The 16716-nt window shown below is 47.3% G+C and overlaps 1 protein-coding gene across 1 annotated transcript; it reads left to right on the top strand.

Annotated features, from left to right (window-relative positions):
* The first annotated feature begins 234 nt into the window (after positions 1–234).
* Positions 235–15608, top strand: RAB33A (RAB33A, member RAS oncogene family). Its single transcript, XM_016944285.4, has 2 exons — positions 235–3079; positions 15020–15608. The coding sequence occupies exons 1-2, from the start codon at positions 2822–2824 to the stop codon at positions 15473–15475; spliced, it is 714 nt and encodes a 237-aa protein (XP_016799774.1). The 5' UTR covers positions 235–2821; the 3' UTR covers positions 15476–15608.
* Positions 15609–16716: the final 1108 nt, after the last annotated feature.

A 16716-nucleotide genomic window follows, 5' to 3' on the forward strand; every position in this document is an offset into this window, starting at 1 on the left:
TAAAAATTATTTATATTTACTTAACATTTTAACAGCCTTGCATTGATTTTTATTGATATTTGTAAAAACCAATAATCATGGATTGATTAAATACAAAGTTAATTATATCTGATGGCAAAAGAGACTGGAAAACACTGTCAAAATCATGATAATCAGGTACCTATGAAAACAACTGCATGTATTTGAAAGTCAGTAATTTAATAATGCACAATTAACACAAAGGGCATTGTACAGTACATTTAATTTTTTTACAATAGGTACAATAAGGTAGTTTTCCTGTCCTTTTAATTAAAAATTATATTTTTATCTTTTTTCAAAAGCAATATATACTCATTGAATTAATTCCAAAAAATATAAGTGGAAATCCCCCAAAGTCTCACCCCACAGAAGTAACAGACACCTTTTATTAGGGCAAGAAGCCCATTTTGAGATATCATATTTTCAGAAATCAAAGTTTCTTCCTTACAAAAGTAGACTCAGTGACAAGTTTTTGCTAGAAGCTTACATTGAAATAATCTTATTATGTACATATGTTTTTTTTAATATCTCTCAGGAAGTTAGCATTAATTCTAGCTGTGAATTGGCAAAGGGCAAAGCCCCTTTCTACTTTGTGTACAGGATGTACCTAATTAATAGTTACCCCTCTCCACCTTAAAGCTATTCTGTAGATAAAGATCATCAGGGGCATTAACTTCCAATACAGAGGGGAACGATCCAGCAAACTAGGCATCAGACTAATCAAAACCAAAAATACTGTACAATGATGATTGATACATAATACAATGAAAATTGGTATTCATAAGGATGATTTTGGATTAGCCAACTAAGAGGAAATCCTTATCTGGGTAGTTTTAATGCTGAGTAGTATAATGTAGGGTTTTAGAAATGGGCGACCCACATATATGATAAAAGGGTTAGCTGTAAATATATCTGCTAGCTCAGCTAATAAACTTATTAACTGGAAGACGCCATTCTGAGTAACTTGGACGTCCTTGAGTAGTCACATTCCAATTTGCTTTCAGGTATATCACTGATGCACTGAATTGTTTTTCTCTCAGCAGAAATGGATTTGGTCATGTTTGTCTCTTCCTGCAGCTCAACCTCCCAAATAAGATGGCAGCTCAACTGTGCTGTTTGAATCCCTGACCTTAATGGCATTAGCAATAACTCACGAGTCAGTGCTAGTGACATGTGTCAGTGTTACCTTAGCTTATGAAATATGTAGGGGGAGAGGTAAAGTCTTAAAAGAAACAAATGGGTGCACTTTATCGTATGTAAATTGTACCCCCAGTAAAGTCGATTTCAAACAAATTCTGAACCCGCGAATGACTAGGGAGAAGGAATACTGGTCTTGACCAAGATGTGTGTGATGATTAGTAAGCTTTGGGCAGCAGCCCCCTAATACTGTAAGGAGGTTGTGTTCATTTATCATCTTCCAAGCATAATCTAGGCTTCTGGCAAATTAGACCCAACCACTTTGTTCTACATTCAGCTGCAGGGGGAGGTGAACCCTCCTAGGGATTCCCAACTCCCTCTGAAACTCCAGCGTTCTGGAGGGACTTATGGTTATATGGAGGGCTTGGGAATGGAAGGCACTGTGGAGCTTATGCCATTGTCCCAAGATCCTCCACCTGGGCCAGTAATGGCTAGCCCCGTAAACAAAGTCCCCTTTTGCTGGAACTGCCACCACTAGCTTCCCCCCCTTCTCCTAGCCTCTGTGTGGCCCTCTCCCGCGGCGGGCCTTCCCCATTGGCCAGCCAAACACAACCGACTGCGGCAGCCAATAGGAGCCGCTCTCCTGAACATTCAGAGGATGGGTGCGCGTGGTGTGATAAGGGGATGTTGGCGCCTGGTACGCGCCCCCCTACATCTGGCAAGTCTGTAACAGAAACAGTTACACCCCCTACACACGCACACGCGTGCCCGCTGGCTCCCTCCTCTCAGCTGTACAGGCCCCGGACAACCCACTGCGTGTCTTGGCAGCGGCCTCCCAGGCTGCCTGGGGCCCGCGAGTGCACCTGCTCACTCATTAAGACAGAGCATCCCTTTATCCCAAGGCGCGAGTCGGGTAGAGGGTGGGGGTAGAGGGGACGGGGTAGCGGGGACCGGGAAGGCGCGGCTCAGTTGTCCGCTGCTCCCGAGGTGAAAGAGGTGCCTCCGCCCCCACCCCATCCCCGCAGAGTTGCGTTGCTCCAGGGAGGCCGAAGTGATCCAGTGATGTCTTAAGGTGCAGCTCTTTGTCCTCCGCAGCTGTGCTCCCTGCCCGCTGACCCCGTGCGCTCGAGCCAGTGGGGGTGGGGAGCCCGAAAGCTATAACATAAACGGGGGCAAGGAGAAAGAAGTCTATCCCGGGGTGGCGTGTGCCGCTGTCCCCACCCCGTCTCTTTCCTCCTGAGGCTTCTTCCCTCGGGTCCGTCCCGGGAATGCAGGCAGGGGAGGGTGTGGGCCGAGGCGCGGCGGCGGCTGGAGCAGCGCGGTAGGGTCCTTCGCCAGAGCATCCGGTCCGAGGGCGCACACAGGCAGAAGGCTCGCGGCTCGTCCACTCTCCTCCCTCTCTCCTCCTCTCCCTGGCTTTTGTGTTGGTGCCTCCGAGCTGCAAGGAGGGTGCGCTGGAGGAGGAGGAGGGGGGCCCGGAGTGAGAGGCACCCCCTTCACGCGCGCGCGCGCACACGGTGCCGGCGCACGCACACACGGGCGGACACACACACACGCGCGCACACACACACGCACAGAGCTCGCTCGCCTCGAGCGCACGAACGTGGACGTTCTCTTTGTGTGGAGCCCTCAAGGGGGGTTGGGGCCCCGGTTCGGTCCGGGGGAGATGGCGCAGCCCATCCTGGGCCATGGGAGCCTGCAGCCCGCCTCGGCCGCTGGCCTGGCGTCCCTGGAGCTCGACTCGTCGCTGGACCAGTACGTGCAGATTCGCATCTTCAAAATAATCGTGATTGGGGACTCCAACGTGGGCAAGACCTGCCTGACCTTCCGCTTCTGCGGGGGTACCTTCCCAGACAAGACTGAAGCCACCATCGGCGTGGACTTCAGGGAGAAGACCGTGGAAATCGAGGGCGAGAAGATCAAGGTGATCCAGGGGGTCAGGTCCAGGAAGGGTGGGACCCGGGAGGGGACCTCGCCCGAGGCATAGCTCTAGCGGTTGTCGTCGTCCAGCGTCCAGCGCGTGGCAGTTTCGCCTCTTGCTGAGCCGAGGACCCTCGGCTCCTCCTCACCCCTTTTCACCTCTCTCAGCGGGGCCCCGTCCCCACCTCACTCAGTTTTTTAGGGCGGTTGAGAATGGGGTTGCATTCTTACCCTTAGCCCCTGCCTGACAGGTCCTGCCAGGAAAAGCATGTTGGATTCCCATCCATGACCCCTACCCCGAGCAGCGGCACCTGTGGGCAGAGGGAGGCAGGAGGCATCTGTGGGTCCTAGTCTCTGGGATGGATCCCAAAGCACTTTACACATCCTGATGTCTCTTCTACCGCTTGGGTGCCGATAGGCTGCAAAACCCCACTTTGGCTAAGCCTCAAGGCGTTAGAGGGAAGGAAATGATGGAAATCCATGGAGAATGAAAAAGCTGCTTTATTTTAAATTGCAGTTTATAGTTAAAAAATTAGGGCTGAGTTGAGATGGCGGTGGAGTGGGGTGGTTCTGGCAGAAAGCCATGAGCCCTTTTAAAGAAATTGAGGCAGGGTCCAGCCCTTCGTAATAGACAAAACTTGTTTTTTTGTAACAGCCCCCCTGGAATGATATCTTCTTTACTTGTCTGGGGTATCTAATACATGAACTGCTCCTTATTCATTCTGTTGGTATTGTCTTCAGGTCTTTGTAAAAATGCAGTGACTTAACCGAGGGCCAGGGGAATGTTCAATCCTCCCCCTCCATGAGTTTATGTAATAGGCTAAGTGCAAATATTCTTGTCTGACCATTTGTGCTCACCTTTAATTCAGAAAAGGTAGAAACCTGATATGACAGGAATATGTCAATGTGCAGGGGATGGCGGGAGGGAGGACATAACAAGGGCAACTTCTTGTGTCAGGGGAGCAGAGGGGGGCCTCTATAAAGGCACTGGGATCACTGAAGACAACTCCTCTAGGCTCACAGCTGGCGTTTCCTTGAGCGTATGGTTGGACCTTAGACAGAGTCAGGGGTGACAGTAAGCCTCCTTCTTGCTGGTCAAACTGCCAAAGTGACCACAAGGCCCCTCCTCTGAGTGACGTGGAGAGAAGGGCTGAGTAACTGATGAAACTGATGAAACACTTGAAACTGTGCGAGACTCCTGACTCCTTGATTATTAAAATGAACGTGTTCTAAAAATGGCTTCAGAAACTAGGCCAACGCACTAGATGTCAGGAAGATGGACAGCTCAGTACTGATAAGGGAGAGCCCCAGGGTAGGAAGATAGAACATTATTTTGAAATCGTGATCTTTTTTGCCCCTTGCATTTTGGAAGGGAAGTGCTACATTTCCTTTTAAAGTCAAAGGCGGTATCTGTCTCTGTCCTTTCCTGGGGCTGTTGACATTTGCTTGGTTAAGACTTCCTCTAGTGTGTCTAGCTTCTTTAATGTAAGGCTATAAGATTCTAGAATTTCTAAAACATGCCTTTGTAATCCAAAGTAGAAATATCTTTACAGATGGGCTCTTAAACCTCAAAAACCTAATGCTCCCATTTGCTTAAAATGAAGTGCTACAGTGAGCCAAAGAGTTCCCTGGATTTAAAAGGTGGGAAATAAGTCCATCTGAAATTTAGATGGAAAAAATGAAGTGTTTGGGAATCTAAAGAAGAAGGGAGGAAGAAGCTAGAAAGTGAGGGATGACAGATGAACACGAGTGGAAGAGTCACCACCCAGTGGCCTTGAAGGAATTTTTAAACTATTCCTTCTCTTCTAACACCCCAGTACTTAGCCAAACTGGACTTTACAGTCTCTGGCAAAGATTCCAGACTTTTTCCCAGAGGGCAGAGCCTGTGACAGTGTGACTCACTAGAAACAGAGCTCAGCACAACACCACGTGCAGATAAGTGCTTAATACAGGCTTTTTTGGGGAAGATGATATTTTCAAGAGGACAAAGCCTTGTGACACTGCTCATGGAGGAGTCCTCTGAGGGCAGATTCCGAAGGAGCTCAGAGTGGCGTGTGGGAGTGGGGAGATGGTGACCCTGCTTCTTGTAAAGCTGCTGCAATCTCAGGACCATGCTGGCAGGCGAGAGACCAGCATGTCTGTGGGAAGATGGCAGAGCCTGGCGGCTAGCACGTGATCTAGATAAGAGAAGATTTGGCCTCGCACTCTGGCTAGCCTGAAGTTGTTCAAGGAATACATGCCAAAGCCATGCTTGGAGATGACTGCCAAGGGCTTCGTCCTTTGCGAGAGAGAGAAAAGTCCAGTGTGACAGTCCGAGGTCTGGCCTAGACCATGGCCAGCAATAGAAGGCTTTTGGGCTGTAACATACCAGCCCTTGGAGGAGAGTGGTAGAGAGGTCTCAGCCAGCTCTTCTCAGTCTAAGAGCAAGGGTGTGGCCTCTTCTGGGCTGCCTGCCTGTGTCCCGGGGTAGCACATACATGAACCCCTGCTAGGGACAACTGATTTGGTGTAGTTAGAGCCACACTGTAATTAATTATCAAGGCCATCCCTAGGGTATTGAAGCCCCATTTGCTGTCTCCAATCATTATGTTCCCCACCCTCACCCCATCAAAGCATTTACAATTGAGTCCTGATGAACTCAATTGTATGAACATCAAGAAAAGCCTCCAGTGAGTAGGCAATAATAATAATAATAACAACTATGTATTGAATAAGCAAAGAGCCCAGGCTAGGCACTTTACATGCGTTATCTTATTTACTCCTCACAGCAGCTTTATGAAATCAGCAGTATTGTTATCATTCCCATTTTATAGATAAGGAGACTGAGGCTAAGAGAGATGAAATAACCCAGTGGCACATGGATCTGAGCTTCAGCCTTTGACTCTTGAGCCCAAGCACTTCGCCACCTCACTATCCTACCTTTCCTGTTACAGGGCCACGATTTCAACCCAGATTCAGAGACCATGCCCTTTACCACTGCATTTCACTCTACAGGGCAATATTCAGTCCCCTAGATTGGGGGAGTTTGACAGGGGGAGATAGAATGCCAGGCAGCCAGTCTTGCTCTTTCTTCTAGGCCAGGGACTTAGGGTTATAGCCCAAGGCCCCCAGGAGCCTTTCAAATGTCTCCTTCAATTTGTATCCAGGACACACAGAACTCAACTGGGTTTACTTTTTTTTTTTTTTTTTTTTTTTTTTTTTGAGAGGGAGTTTCACTGTTGTTGCCCAAGCTGGAGTGCAATGGCACGATCTCAGCTCACTGCAACCTCGGCCTCCTGGGTTCAAGCAGTTCTCCTGCCTCAGCCTCCTGAGTAGCTGGGATTATAGGCACCTGCCATGATGCCCAGCTAATTTTTATATTTTTAGTAGAGATGGGGTTTCACCATGTTAGCCAGGCTGGTCTCGAACTCCTGACCTCAGGTGATCCACCTGCCTCGACCTCCCAAAGTGCTGGGATTATAGGCAGGAGCCCTGGGTTTACTTTTTGCACCTTGATTATCTCAACTCAGGTGTGAGATGCAGAAAATGTTCAGAGATAAAAGAGATGTTACAGATTCTGTAATCCAGTGTCCTCCTCTTGCAGATAGGAAACTGAGACTCAGAGAGGGAAAGTGACTTGCCCAAGATCACACAGGGCCAGGCCTAGAACTCATGTCTCCTAATTCCCTTTCTGGTGCTCTTTCCACACATCATGCTGCCTGGCACAAAATCCTCTCTCCAGCCTAGCTCCATGGTCCATCCAACCCACAAGGCCACCTATGACAAGAATCCGGAGGGACATCATAAGAGATAGCTGACAGTCTTTCCTGACATCAGCCTAGGAAGGGTGGAGGCATCCCCCAACCCCCAAAGGAAGAGTGGAGCTTCCCTTAATGACTATGATGTGTCTGTCACCTACAGATGTAGCTAAATTTATTGAGTCTGTCTCCTAAATGCATTGGAAAATGCCGAATAGGGGTGTGTGTGTGTGTGTAGAGAGGGAGGGTATGTAGTAGAGGGGAGGCTAAGAAACTAATTTTTGAATCATTCTTTGTATATTTGCATGGAAGCTGCACTTCTGTCTATAATAGTTTGGTTCCTCCCACAGGCTGGGCACTCCCTGTGCCCCAGCCCTGGGGACAAGACAAACTGCAGGTCAGCTGTGGCTATGGGCAGGTACAGCTCAGGACTGTGAGTTTCTGTTCCTCTACTGATCACTGGGGGAAAAAAATACCTTCCTGTGTTACATTATCAAGTGGATGGAGGCTGAGCTAAGTGTTCCTTGGAAGCTGCCTGCAGTCAGAATGACATCATTTCTTCCTTAGGGCTTCTGAGCTTCTATCTTCTGCCAGTTAGCTTAATGGTTAATTATCCATCAGTGTGAGTTTCTCTGTCTCCCTTGCTGCTTCTTTCTGTGTGTGAGTTTCTCTTTGTCTCTGTCCTCCTTTGCCATTCTCTGTGTCAGCTTTGTGTGTGGATCTTAGATGCAGATGGGACAGTCCAGCTAGTTGAAAACAGGTTTCTTTTAAACTTTTCCCATCATCCACTGGGGCATGCTCCAAAGGTTACAGATGTATTTGTCTCCTTTTTTTGCACTTCTACCCTCCCCCATCGGCCTCCAACAAAAGCACATTCATGCCTCATCTATAGAAAGATGCCAGTTAATGTTTCCTAGGGAAAAGAAATCCCCCTGTCAGCTAAGAGCACATGCAGGGGGTTGGGGGCTTGCTGAAGCTCGCCCAGAAAATAGTTCAAAAGGTTAGATATCTCTTTGGCAGTTCCCCATGCTGTGCCCCTCCATCCTCCTCCAGCACCCCATCAGTTCGGGCCTGCCCCCGGCCACCCATGGCATGTTGCCAGTATTCCTCTCTCCACCCCCTCCCCACTGGATGGCCTTTAGCTCTGTCTCACCTTCGAGAAGCCAAGCTTTCTGTGATTTCCAGGATGAGAGACCAATGGACCCAAGGAACCATACCGACAGGAGAGGGCTTGATGGCCTTTCTGAGACCAGAGCAACAACTAATATTTGCAGAGTGCTTGACATTTTCCAAAAGTCCTTTCTCATGTGTTATTTCACTGGATCATCCCAGCAACCATAGGAGGATCAAGGTCCCATTGCAGAGATGAGAAAAACAAGGCTCAGTTCAGGGAGGTTAAAAGACTTGTCTGGCATTTACTCAGCTTCTGAGCAGAAGAGCTGGGATGCTTGCTGCCTTTCCAACAGTGCTTGCTCAAGTTGTTGCCCATCTAGACTTAATGGTGGAGGTTTCAGGCCATGAAAGAAGGGAGAGTGTATATTAGGCACTGGGTCACGTACTTACAAGGACTACTAATCCTCATAGCATCCCTACCTGATTACTATTGTTATCATCACTTTCCAGATGAGGACACTGAAGACAGAGAAAGTAACTTACCTAAGGACACCTAACTTATCTAAGGACACCTAACAAGTCATGTACTAACATGACTTGGGCCGAGATCTGCACCCAAGTTGATTTGACTCCACTATACCCCATTGGCCATCTGACAGAAACAAGGATCTGGGGTACATGTATGTGGCTGTGGCTAAGAGGCAGTCTTCAACCCCATCCACTGTATGGATATGGTGCCCACAGGAAAGGAGGAAAGGGTGAGAGGAGAGGCAGCTGCGAAAGAGGAAGGAGATGCTTTCACTGCTTGGCGGGGGCCAGGGGTTTATGAAGATGCTGAGAAAGGAACACCTAACTCTCAAACAAAATGAGATCACTGCTAGGTAAGGTGGCTTGCCAGCACTTTGGGAGGCCGAGGCAGGATGATTGCTTAAGCCCAGGAGATCCAGACCAGCCTGGGCAACATAAGGAGGACCCCATCTCTATGAAATAAAAAAATATGAAAATTAGTTGGGTGTGCTGGTGCGTGCCTGTAGTCCCAGCTACTCCGAAGGCTGAAGAGGGAGGATTGCTTGCGCCTAGGAGGTTGAGGCTGCAGTGAGCCATGATTGCACTGCTGCACTCCAGCCTGGGTGACACAATGAGATCTTGTCTGGAAAAGAGAGAGAGAGAGAGAGAAAGAGACCAGGCGTGGTGGCTCACACCTAGAGTCCCAGCACTTTGGGAGGCCCAGGCGGGCAGATCACTTGAGCCTAGGAATTTGAGACCAGCCTGGGCAACATGGGGAAACCCCATCTCTACAAAAAATACAAAAATTAGCCGGGTGTGGTGGTGCATGCCTGTAGTCCCAGCTACTCGGGAGGCCAAGGTGGGAGGATCACCTGAGCCTGGGGAAGTTGAGGCTGCAATGAGCCGAGATCATGCCACTGCACTCCAACCTGGGTGACTGAGTGAGACCATGTCTGATTTTTTAAAATTAATTAATTAATTTATTTATTTATTTATTTTTGAGATGGAGTCTTGCTCTGTCGCCCAGGCTGGAGTGCAGTGGCGCGATCTCGACTCACTGCAAGCTCCGCCTCCCAGGTTCACGCCATTCTCCTGTCTCAGCCTCCCGAGTAGCTGGGACTACAGGCGTCCACCACCATGCCCAGCTAATTTTTTGTATTTTTTAGTAGAGACAGGGTTTCACCGCGTTAGCCAGGATGGTCTCGATCTCCTGACCTTGTGATCCACCTGCCTCGGCCTCCTAAAGTGCTGGGATTACAGGCATGAGCCACCGCGCCCGGTGATTTTTTTTTTTTTTAATGAGATCATTTCATGTGTTTAGGGAGCCTGCCTGCTGTGATCTTCCTTTCTGATGGTTCTGAGGCCACACCACTGGTTCTTCTATTTTCTGCTGCGAGCAGCCTGCTTCCTGGCTCCCCTCTCACGACAGACACATCTGCAAAGAACTCAGGGTGGGGTTTACAAAGAGCTGGAAGGGAGCAGTGCCTGCAGTTTAAATTCGGAGCCTCCAAATAAAAGCTTCAAGGCTCCCAATAGCGTTGGAAAGACAGAGGAGGTCTCCAGCAGAGAGGGCCCTCCTGGCAGTTCCGGCAATTTGGGCGGCATACGCAATTATGAAGCCAAAGAAAAGCCAAATGGCCAACCTCACTCAGCCTCAAACACCTCACACACTCCCACCCGTGTTCCTGCTAGTGGCAGGTATTTTTAGAGTCCTGAGCTCATGGTGTTAAAGCATCTGCCACATGCCTGAGGGCTGGTAGGGATTCAGCCTTCTTCAGAGGCAAAAGGCAAGAGTGAAGACTCCTGGGGGGTGGGGGGAGTGGGGATCAGGAGCCAAGTGGTAATGATATTCCTGGGCTATGCCTGCTGTCTTCCTACTGACCTCCATTCCTCCTGTGGTCTGCTCTCCCTTTCTTCCTGTTCGGAACACCACGGAGAGGTGGAAGAAATGAAAGTATTTTCTGTCTCTTGCTTGCAGAAGCAAATCAGTCTTTGAGGACTTATGTTTTTTCTGTGTGATCACAGTCAGACGTTCTCTCTGAAATCGCCTTGGCACATATCTAGGATGCCAGACTGCTTGTAGTTTTAGTGGTTCAGGCCATCACTGCCTTTTGATAATGTGTCTGCTGCTGATAATGATGATGATGACAACCTCAGTGACGAGTGTGGTCTGATGCAGGAAAAGACTGCTTACAGTCTTGCTGGAGAGATGCCAAGAGCACTGACGAGACAATTAGAAAACATAAATCTATTCAAAATGGTATGATGCAGACTCAAAGTGCAACAGAGATTCCTAAGAAAAGAGAATTGAAGGGAAGTTGGCGAAGGTTTGAGGAAGAAGCCTGAGGCATGAGCTTAACCTTGAAGAATGGGTGAGATTTGGATAGGGCAATGAGGGGGCAGCTGATTCTATAGGGGAGGAGTGGACTAACATGACCCAAAGTACAGAGGAGGGAATCAACCAGGTGTAGCTGAGTAGTTTGAAACCAGGTTGGGAAGGGTCAAATTATGGCAGACAGAATTCCACATGTGGAATCCATGTGATGCCACATACAGTAGAGGGCTGCAGTAGTTTCCTGAAGAGGTGAATGGCATGCTGATACAAGCAGGGATTGAGTAAAGCTAGTCAGAAAGCCAGTATTCAGAGATCAGGCACTGGGGCTCACGCCTGTAATCCCAGCACTTTCAGGGGCTGAGGCAGGTGGATCGGCAGTGATTGGGCCTCCCAACATGCTGGGATTACAGGAGTGAGCCACTATACTCAGACTCCAATTTATTTTTATTTATTTATTTTTTATTTTGAGATGGAGTTTAGCTCTGTTGCCCAGGCTGGAGTGCTGTGGCACCGTCTCGGCTCACTGCAAGCTCCGTCTTCCGGGCTCATGCCATTCTCTGGCCTCAGCCTCCTGAGTAGCTGGGACTACAGGCGCCTGCCACCACACCCAGCTAATTTTTTTGTACTTTTTGGTAGAGACGGGGTTTAACTGTGTTAGCCAGTATGGTCTCGATCTCCTGATCTCGTGATCCGCCCGCCTCGGCCTCCCAAAATGCTGGGATTACAGGCGTGAGCCACCGCGCCTGGCCTCCAATTTATTTTTAAGTTCACTTTTTTGTTACCTAAGGTCAGGAGTTCGAGACCAGCCTGGCCAACACGGCAAAACCCCGTCTCTACTAAAAATACAAAAATTAGCCAGGCGCAGTGGCACACGCCTGTTATCCCAGCTACTTGGGAGGCTGAGGCAGGAGAATCGCTTGAACCTGGGAGGTGGAGGTTGCAGTGAGCTGAGATTGCACCACTGCACTCCAGCCTGGGCAACAGAGCAACAGTCCATCTCAAAAAAAAAAAAAAAAAAAAAAAAAAGCAAGCAAGCGAGCAGTGTTCAGGAGACCCTGCAATGGAAACATCCACAATCCAAAATACTTTGCTCTAGTCCAGGAGTGAGGAGAGGAGAGGCTGGCCGAGGGCCGAGGGACACAGAAATCAGAATAGAAGAAGGGTTCAATCTGAAGGTCTTGCCAGAGGAACTTGGAAGCTGTGTCAATAGAGGGAGATGACGGGGAGCCTGGACAATGAAAACTGATATTCGGAATGATGACTCTAGGGCCCTGTAAAATCTTCACTCAGCCGACAGATTCAATTATATTTACTAGATTATACTTACTGACTGCTAACTCCAAATAAAGGCTATACTTCGTTTTAAGAGCCATAGCAGTCAATTAGTGGCCATAATCAAATTTTCTTTGATAACTGAGAATTGTATAGGGCCTTGGGACCATCATTCTGAGCATGAATCTCCCTTGTCCAAGACGTTGGATATATAAAGGGAAATAGATTGGGCTGAATGTATATCTCCTGGGAGTTATGTCTTTGCATATGTTACAGATAGCAGCTTTTTCTTCATAATTTGGCCTTTATCCCAAAAGCTGAGATACAGAAGAAAAATCCAGTGAATTAAGTTACCTTTTACATAACCAAAAAGTGAACTTAAAAATAAATTGGAGGCTGGGCATGGTGGCTCACGCCTGTAATCCCAGCACTTTGGGAGGCTCGATCGTTTGAGGTCAGGAATTCAAGACTAGCCTGGCCAACATGGTGAAACCCCATCTCTACTAAAAATACAAAAATTAGCTGGGCATGGTGGCGCACGACTGTAATCCCAGCTCCTCAGAAGGCTGAAGTGGTAGAATCTCTTGAACCCAGGATGTGGAGGTTGCAGTGAGCTGAGATCGCACCACTGCACTCCAGCCTGGGCGACAGAACAAGACTCTCATCTCAAAATAATAAATAAATAAATAGGGCTTGAAGGTGAGATTTTAATACTAACTTTGTTTTCTTTAAAAAGTTATTCAGGCTAGTGGCTCATGCCTGTAATCCCAGCACATTTTGAGGCCGAGGCAGGAGGATTGCTTGAGGCCAAGAGTTCGAGACTAGCCTAGGCAACATAACAAGATTCTGTCTCTACAAAAAAAAAAAATATATATATATATATATACACACATACACATATATATATAACATATATACACACAATATATATAACATATACACTATATATAACATATATGTAATATATATAACATATATATGCATACTTGTAGAAGAAAATATGGAAAAATATTTAAAAAGAAGAAAATAAATATCACTATAGTCTCATTGCTGATAAATAACCATTAATGTTCTGATGTGTACACTTCCAGTCTGTGCTTTGCATATGTTTATGTTTAACGTTTCTTTAAAAAAATTGGGACCATAGCATATGAAAACTTTTGAGGCTGGGCGTGGTGGCTCATGCCTGTAATCCCAGCTCTTTGGGAAGCCGAGGCAGGCGGATCACCTGAGATCGGGAGTTCAAGACCAGCCTGACCAACATGGAGAAACTCCGTCTCTACTAAAAATACAAAATTAGCCGGGCGTGGTGGCACATGCCTGTAATCCCAGCTACTCAGGAGTCTGAGGTGGGAGAATTGCTTGAACCCAGGTGGCAGAGGTTGCAGTGAGCCGAGATTGCGCCATTTCACTCTAGCCTGGGCAACAGGAACGAAATTCCGTCTCAAAAAAAAAAGAAAAGAAAAGAAAAAAGAAAAATTCTGTATTCTGCATTTTCACTTACTTGTATTTTGTGAGCGTTTCTCTTACAATTTAGTCTTTGAAAACATTATTTTTAATGGCTGCATAATATCCCACTGTACAGATATATTTTCCTTTTTATTTATTCTTTTTGAGACGGAGTCTCACTGTGTTGCCCAGGCTGAAGTGTAGTGGCCCGATCTCGGCTTACTGCAACCACCGCCTCCCGGGTTCAAGCAATTCTTGTGTCTCAGCCTCCCGAGTAGCTGGGACTATAGGTACACACCACCAGGCCTGGCTAATTTTTTTTGTATTTCTAGTAGAGATGGGATTTCACCATGTTGGCCAGGCTGGTCTCGAACTCCTGACCTCAGATGATCCACCCGCCTCAGCCTCCCAAAGTGCTGGGATTACAGGCATGAGCCACTGTACCTGACCCCACTGTATAGACATGAACTTTAGCTATTCCTTTTCTGATGAGCATTTAGGTTTTTCCTGTTTTAAAAAAATTCTCAGTGGCTCAAGCCAGTAATCCCAGCACTTTGGGAGGCTGAGGCAGGCGGATCACGAGGTCAGGAGATCGAGACCATCCTGGCTAACACAGTGAAACCCCATCTCTACTAAAAATACAAAAAATTAGCCAGGCGTGGTGGCAGGCACCTGTGGTCCCAGCTACTTGGGAGGCTGAGGCAGGAGAATGGTGTGAACCTGGAAGGCGGAGCTTGCAGTGAGCCGAGATGGCGCCACTGCACCCCAGCCTGGGTGACAGAGCGAGACACGGTCTCAAAAAAAAAAAAAATTCTAAATAACACTGTAAGATATTAGTACAGAATTTTGACCACATCCCTATTTCTTTTGTATAGATTTCTGGAAGTGAGATTTCAGGTCCTAAGAGTTATGAACATTTTTGAGGTTCTTGATAATATTGCCGAATTGCTCTCCAGAAAAGTTGACCAATTTACATCCAGTTTTTCAACTAAAAATCTTAAGATTTTTTTCAACTCAAGATTTTCAGTTAACAATCTTAAGAAAAACTTGACAAATCCTGAAACTTCTCTTTATGCTTTGATAAGTCCATTCTGCTCATCTGTCAAAGAACCACTTCCTGTGTCACGGCTTGTCACTTTTTTTTTTTTTTTTTGAAATGGAGTTTTGCTCTTTTTGCCCAGGCTGGAGTGCAATGGCGTGATCTCGGCTCACTGCAACCTCCGACTCCCTGGTTCAAGCAATTCTCCTGCCTCAGCCTCCCCCGTAGCTGGGATTACAGGCATGCACCACCATGCCCGGCTAATTTTGTATTTTTGGTAGAGTTGAGGTTTCTCCATGTTGGTCAGGCTGGTCTCAAATTCCTGACCTCAGGTGATCTGCCCGCCTCAGCTTCCCAAAGTGCTGGGATTATAGGCGTGAGCCACCGCACCCGTCCTGTCACTTCATTTTTATAGTGCTACAGAACCATGTTTTCCCCTCTCTGTTCATGTTCCCTTTTCTGACTCCACCTTTGGGTTTTTGTATCTTCCAGGTTCAGGTGTGGGACACAGCAGGTCAGGAACGTTTCCGCAAAAGCATGGTCGAGCATTACTACCGCAACGTACATGCCGTGGTCTTCGTCTATGACGTCACCAAGATGACATCTTTCACCAACCTCAAAATGTGGATCCAAGAATGCAATGGGCATGCTGTGCCCCCACTAGTCCCCAAAGTGCTTGTGGGCAACAAGTGTGACTTGAGGGAACAGATCCAGGTGCCCTCCAACTTAGCCCTGAAATTTGCTGATGCCCACAACATGCTCTTGTTTGAGACATCGGCCAAGGACCCCAAAGAGAGCCAGAACGTGGAGTCGATTTTCATGTGCTTGGCTTGCCGATTGAAGGCCCAGAAATCCCTGCTGTATCGTGATGCTGAGAGGCAGCAGGGGAAGGTGCAGAAACTGGAGTTCCCACAGGAAGCTAACAGTAAAGCTTCCTGTCCTTGTTGAAACCAAACGGTATAAATACAAGATAAATTATCACTGGAGTTTTTTCTTTCCCTTTTTTCTGTGCCTGCATAATGCTGACACCTGCTTGTTTCCATACAAATTGATATCAAAATAAAATTTGTATAGATTATCACATGGCTTTTTGTCTTGCTTTCCTCCAAGACATTCCTGATTGTGATGAGCAGAACAGGCAGTTTGCCCTACTAGAGTGATATTCTCCATGCCAGTGGCACACTCCCTACCAGCTTTCTAGGCTCTCTGAAATTTTCATCGTTTGAGTCACTTCTTCAGGACTAATTCATTCTCTCACTCAGTGTAATCAGTGGGCAGAAACACCCGGTGGGGTTGGGACACAAGCCCGATATGTTTTTCTAGAGAGCAAGTGCAGGTGGAGTGATAGAGAAGTCTTGAAAGGAGATGTGGACTCATCAGTATTTCCTAGGTTCCCTAGATATGTGCCTTGAATGTCCAGATAGACTACTCTCTCCCTATTTTCCAGTTTAAAAGTAAAAAGTATGGCCGGACGCAGTGGCTCACGCCTGTAATACCAAGACTTTGGGAAGCTGAGGCAGGCAGGTCACTTGAGGTCAGGAGTTAGAGACCAGCCTGGCCAACATGGCGAAAACCTGTCTCTACTAATAATACAAAAATTAGCCAGGCATGGTGGCACATGCCTGTAATCCCAGCTACTCGAGGGCTGAGGCAGGAGAATCACTTGAACCTGGGAGGCGGAGGTTGCAGTGAGCCAAGATTGTGCCACTGTGCTCCAGCCTGGGTGACAGAGTGAAACTGTGTCAAAAAAAAAAAAAAAAAAAAGGAGAGTTGGTCCAGTGGGCCCAATTACTTCCAGAATAGTTAGATTCTGCTTCCTATTTTTCACCAATCAGTCTTGAACCCTAAGGCTGTTCCGACTGTGACCCCCACCCCCATTCTTTCTTGGATGGGCAGGGCTCAAGCAACAAATATCTATCATGTCCCCAGACCTTTGCTAGGTGCTAGGGAAGAAATGTTACAAGAGGACACATTCTCTATGTTCAGAGACCCTATGATCTATTTGCAGGAACGATGTACACACTGAAAGTACGTGCAAACAAAAACTAGACAACAACATCACCAAGTGTGAGGTTGTGCCACGGGAAGTGAGAGCATTATGTATTCAATATCAGGGAGGGCTCATAGGAAAATACTTAGATTTGTTTTGTTTGTTAAATAATGTGTAAGGTTTAGATTGGTAAAGGAGA

The sequence above is a fragment of the Pan troglodytes genome, chromosome X (assembly GCF_028858775.2).
Source record: "Pan troglodytes isolate AG18354 chromosome X, NHGRI_mPanTro3-v2.0_pri, whole genome shotgun sequence".
Lineage (NCBI taxonomy): Eukaryota > Metazoa > Chordata > Mammalia > Primates > Hominidae > Pan > Pan troglodytes.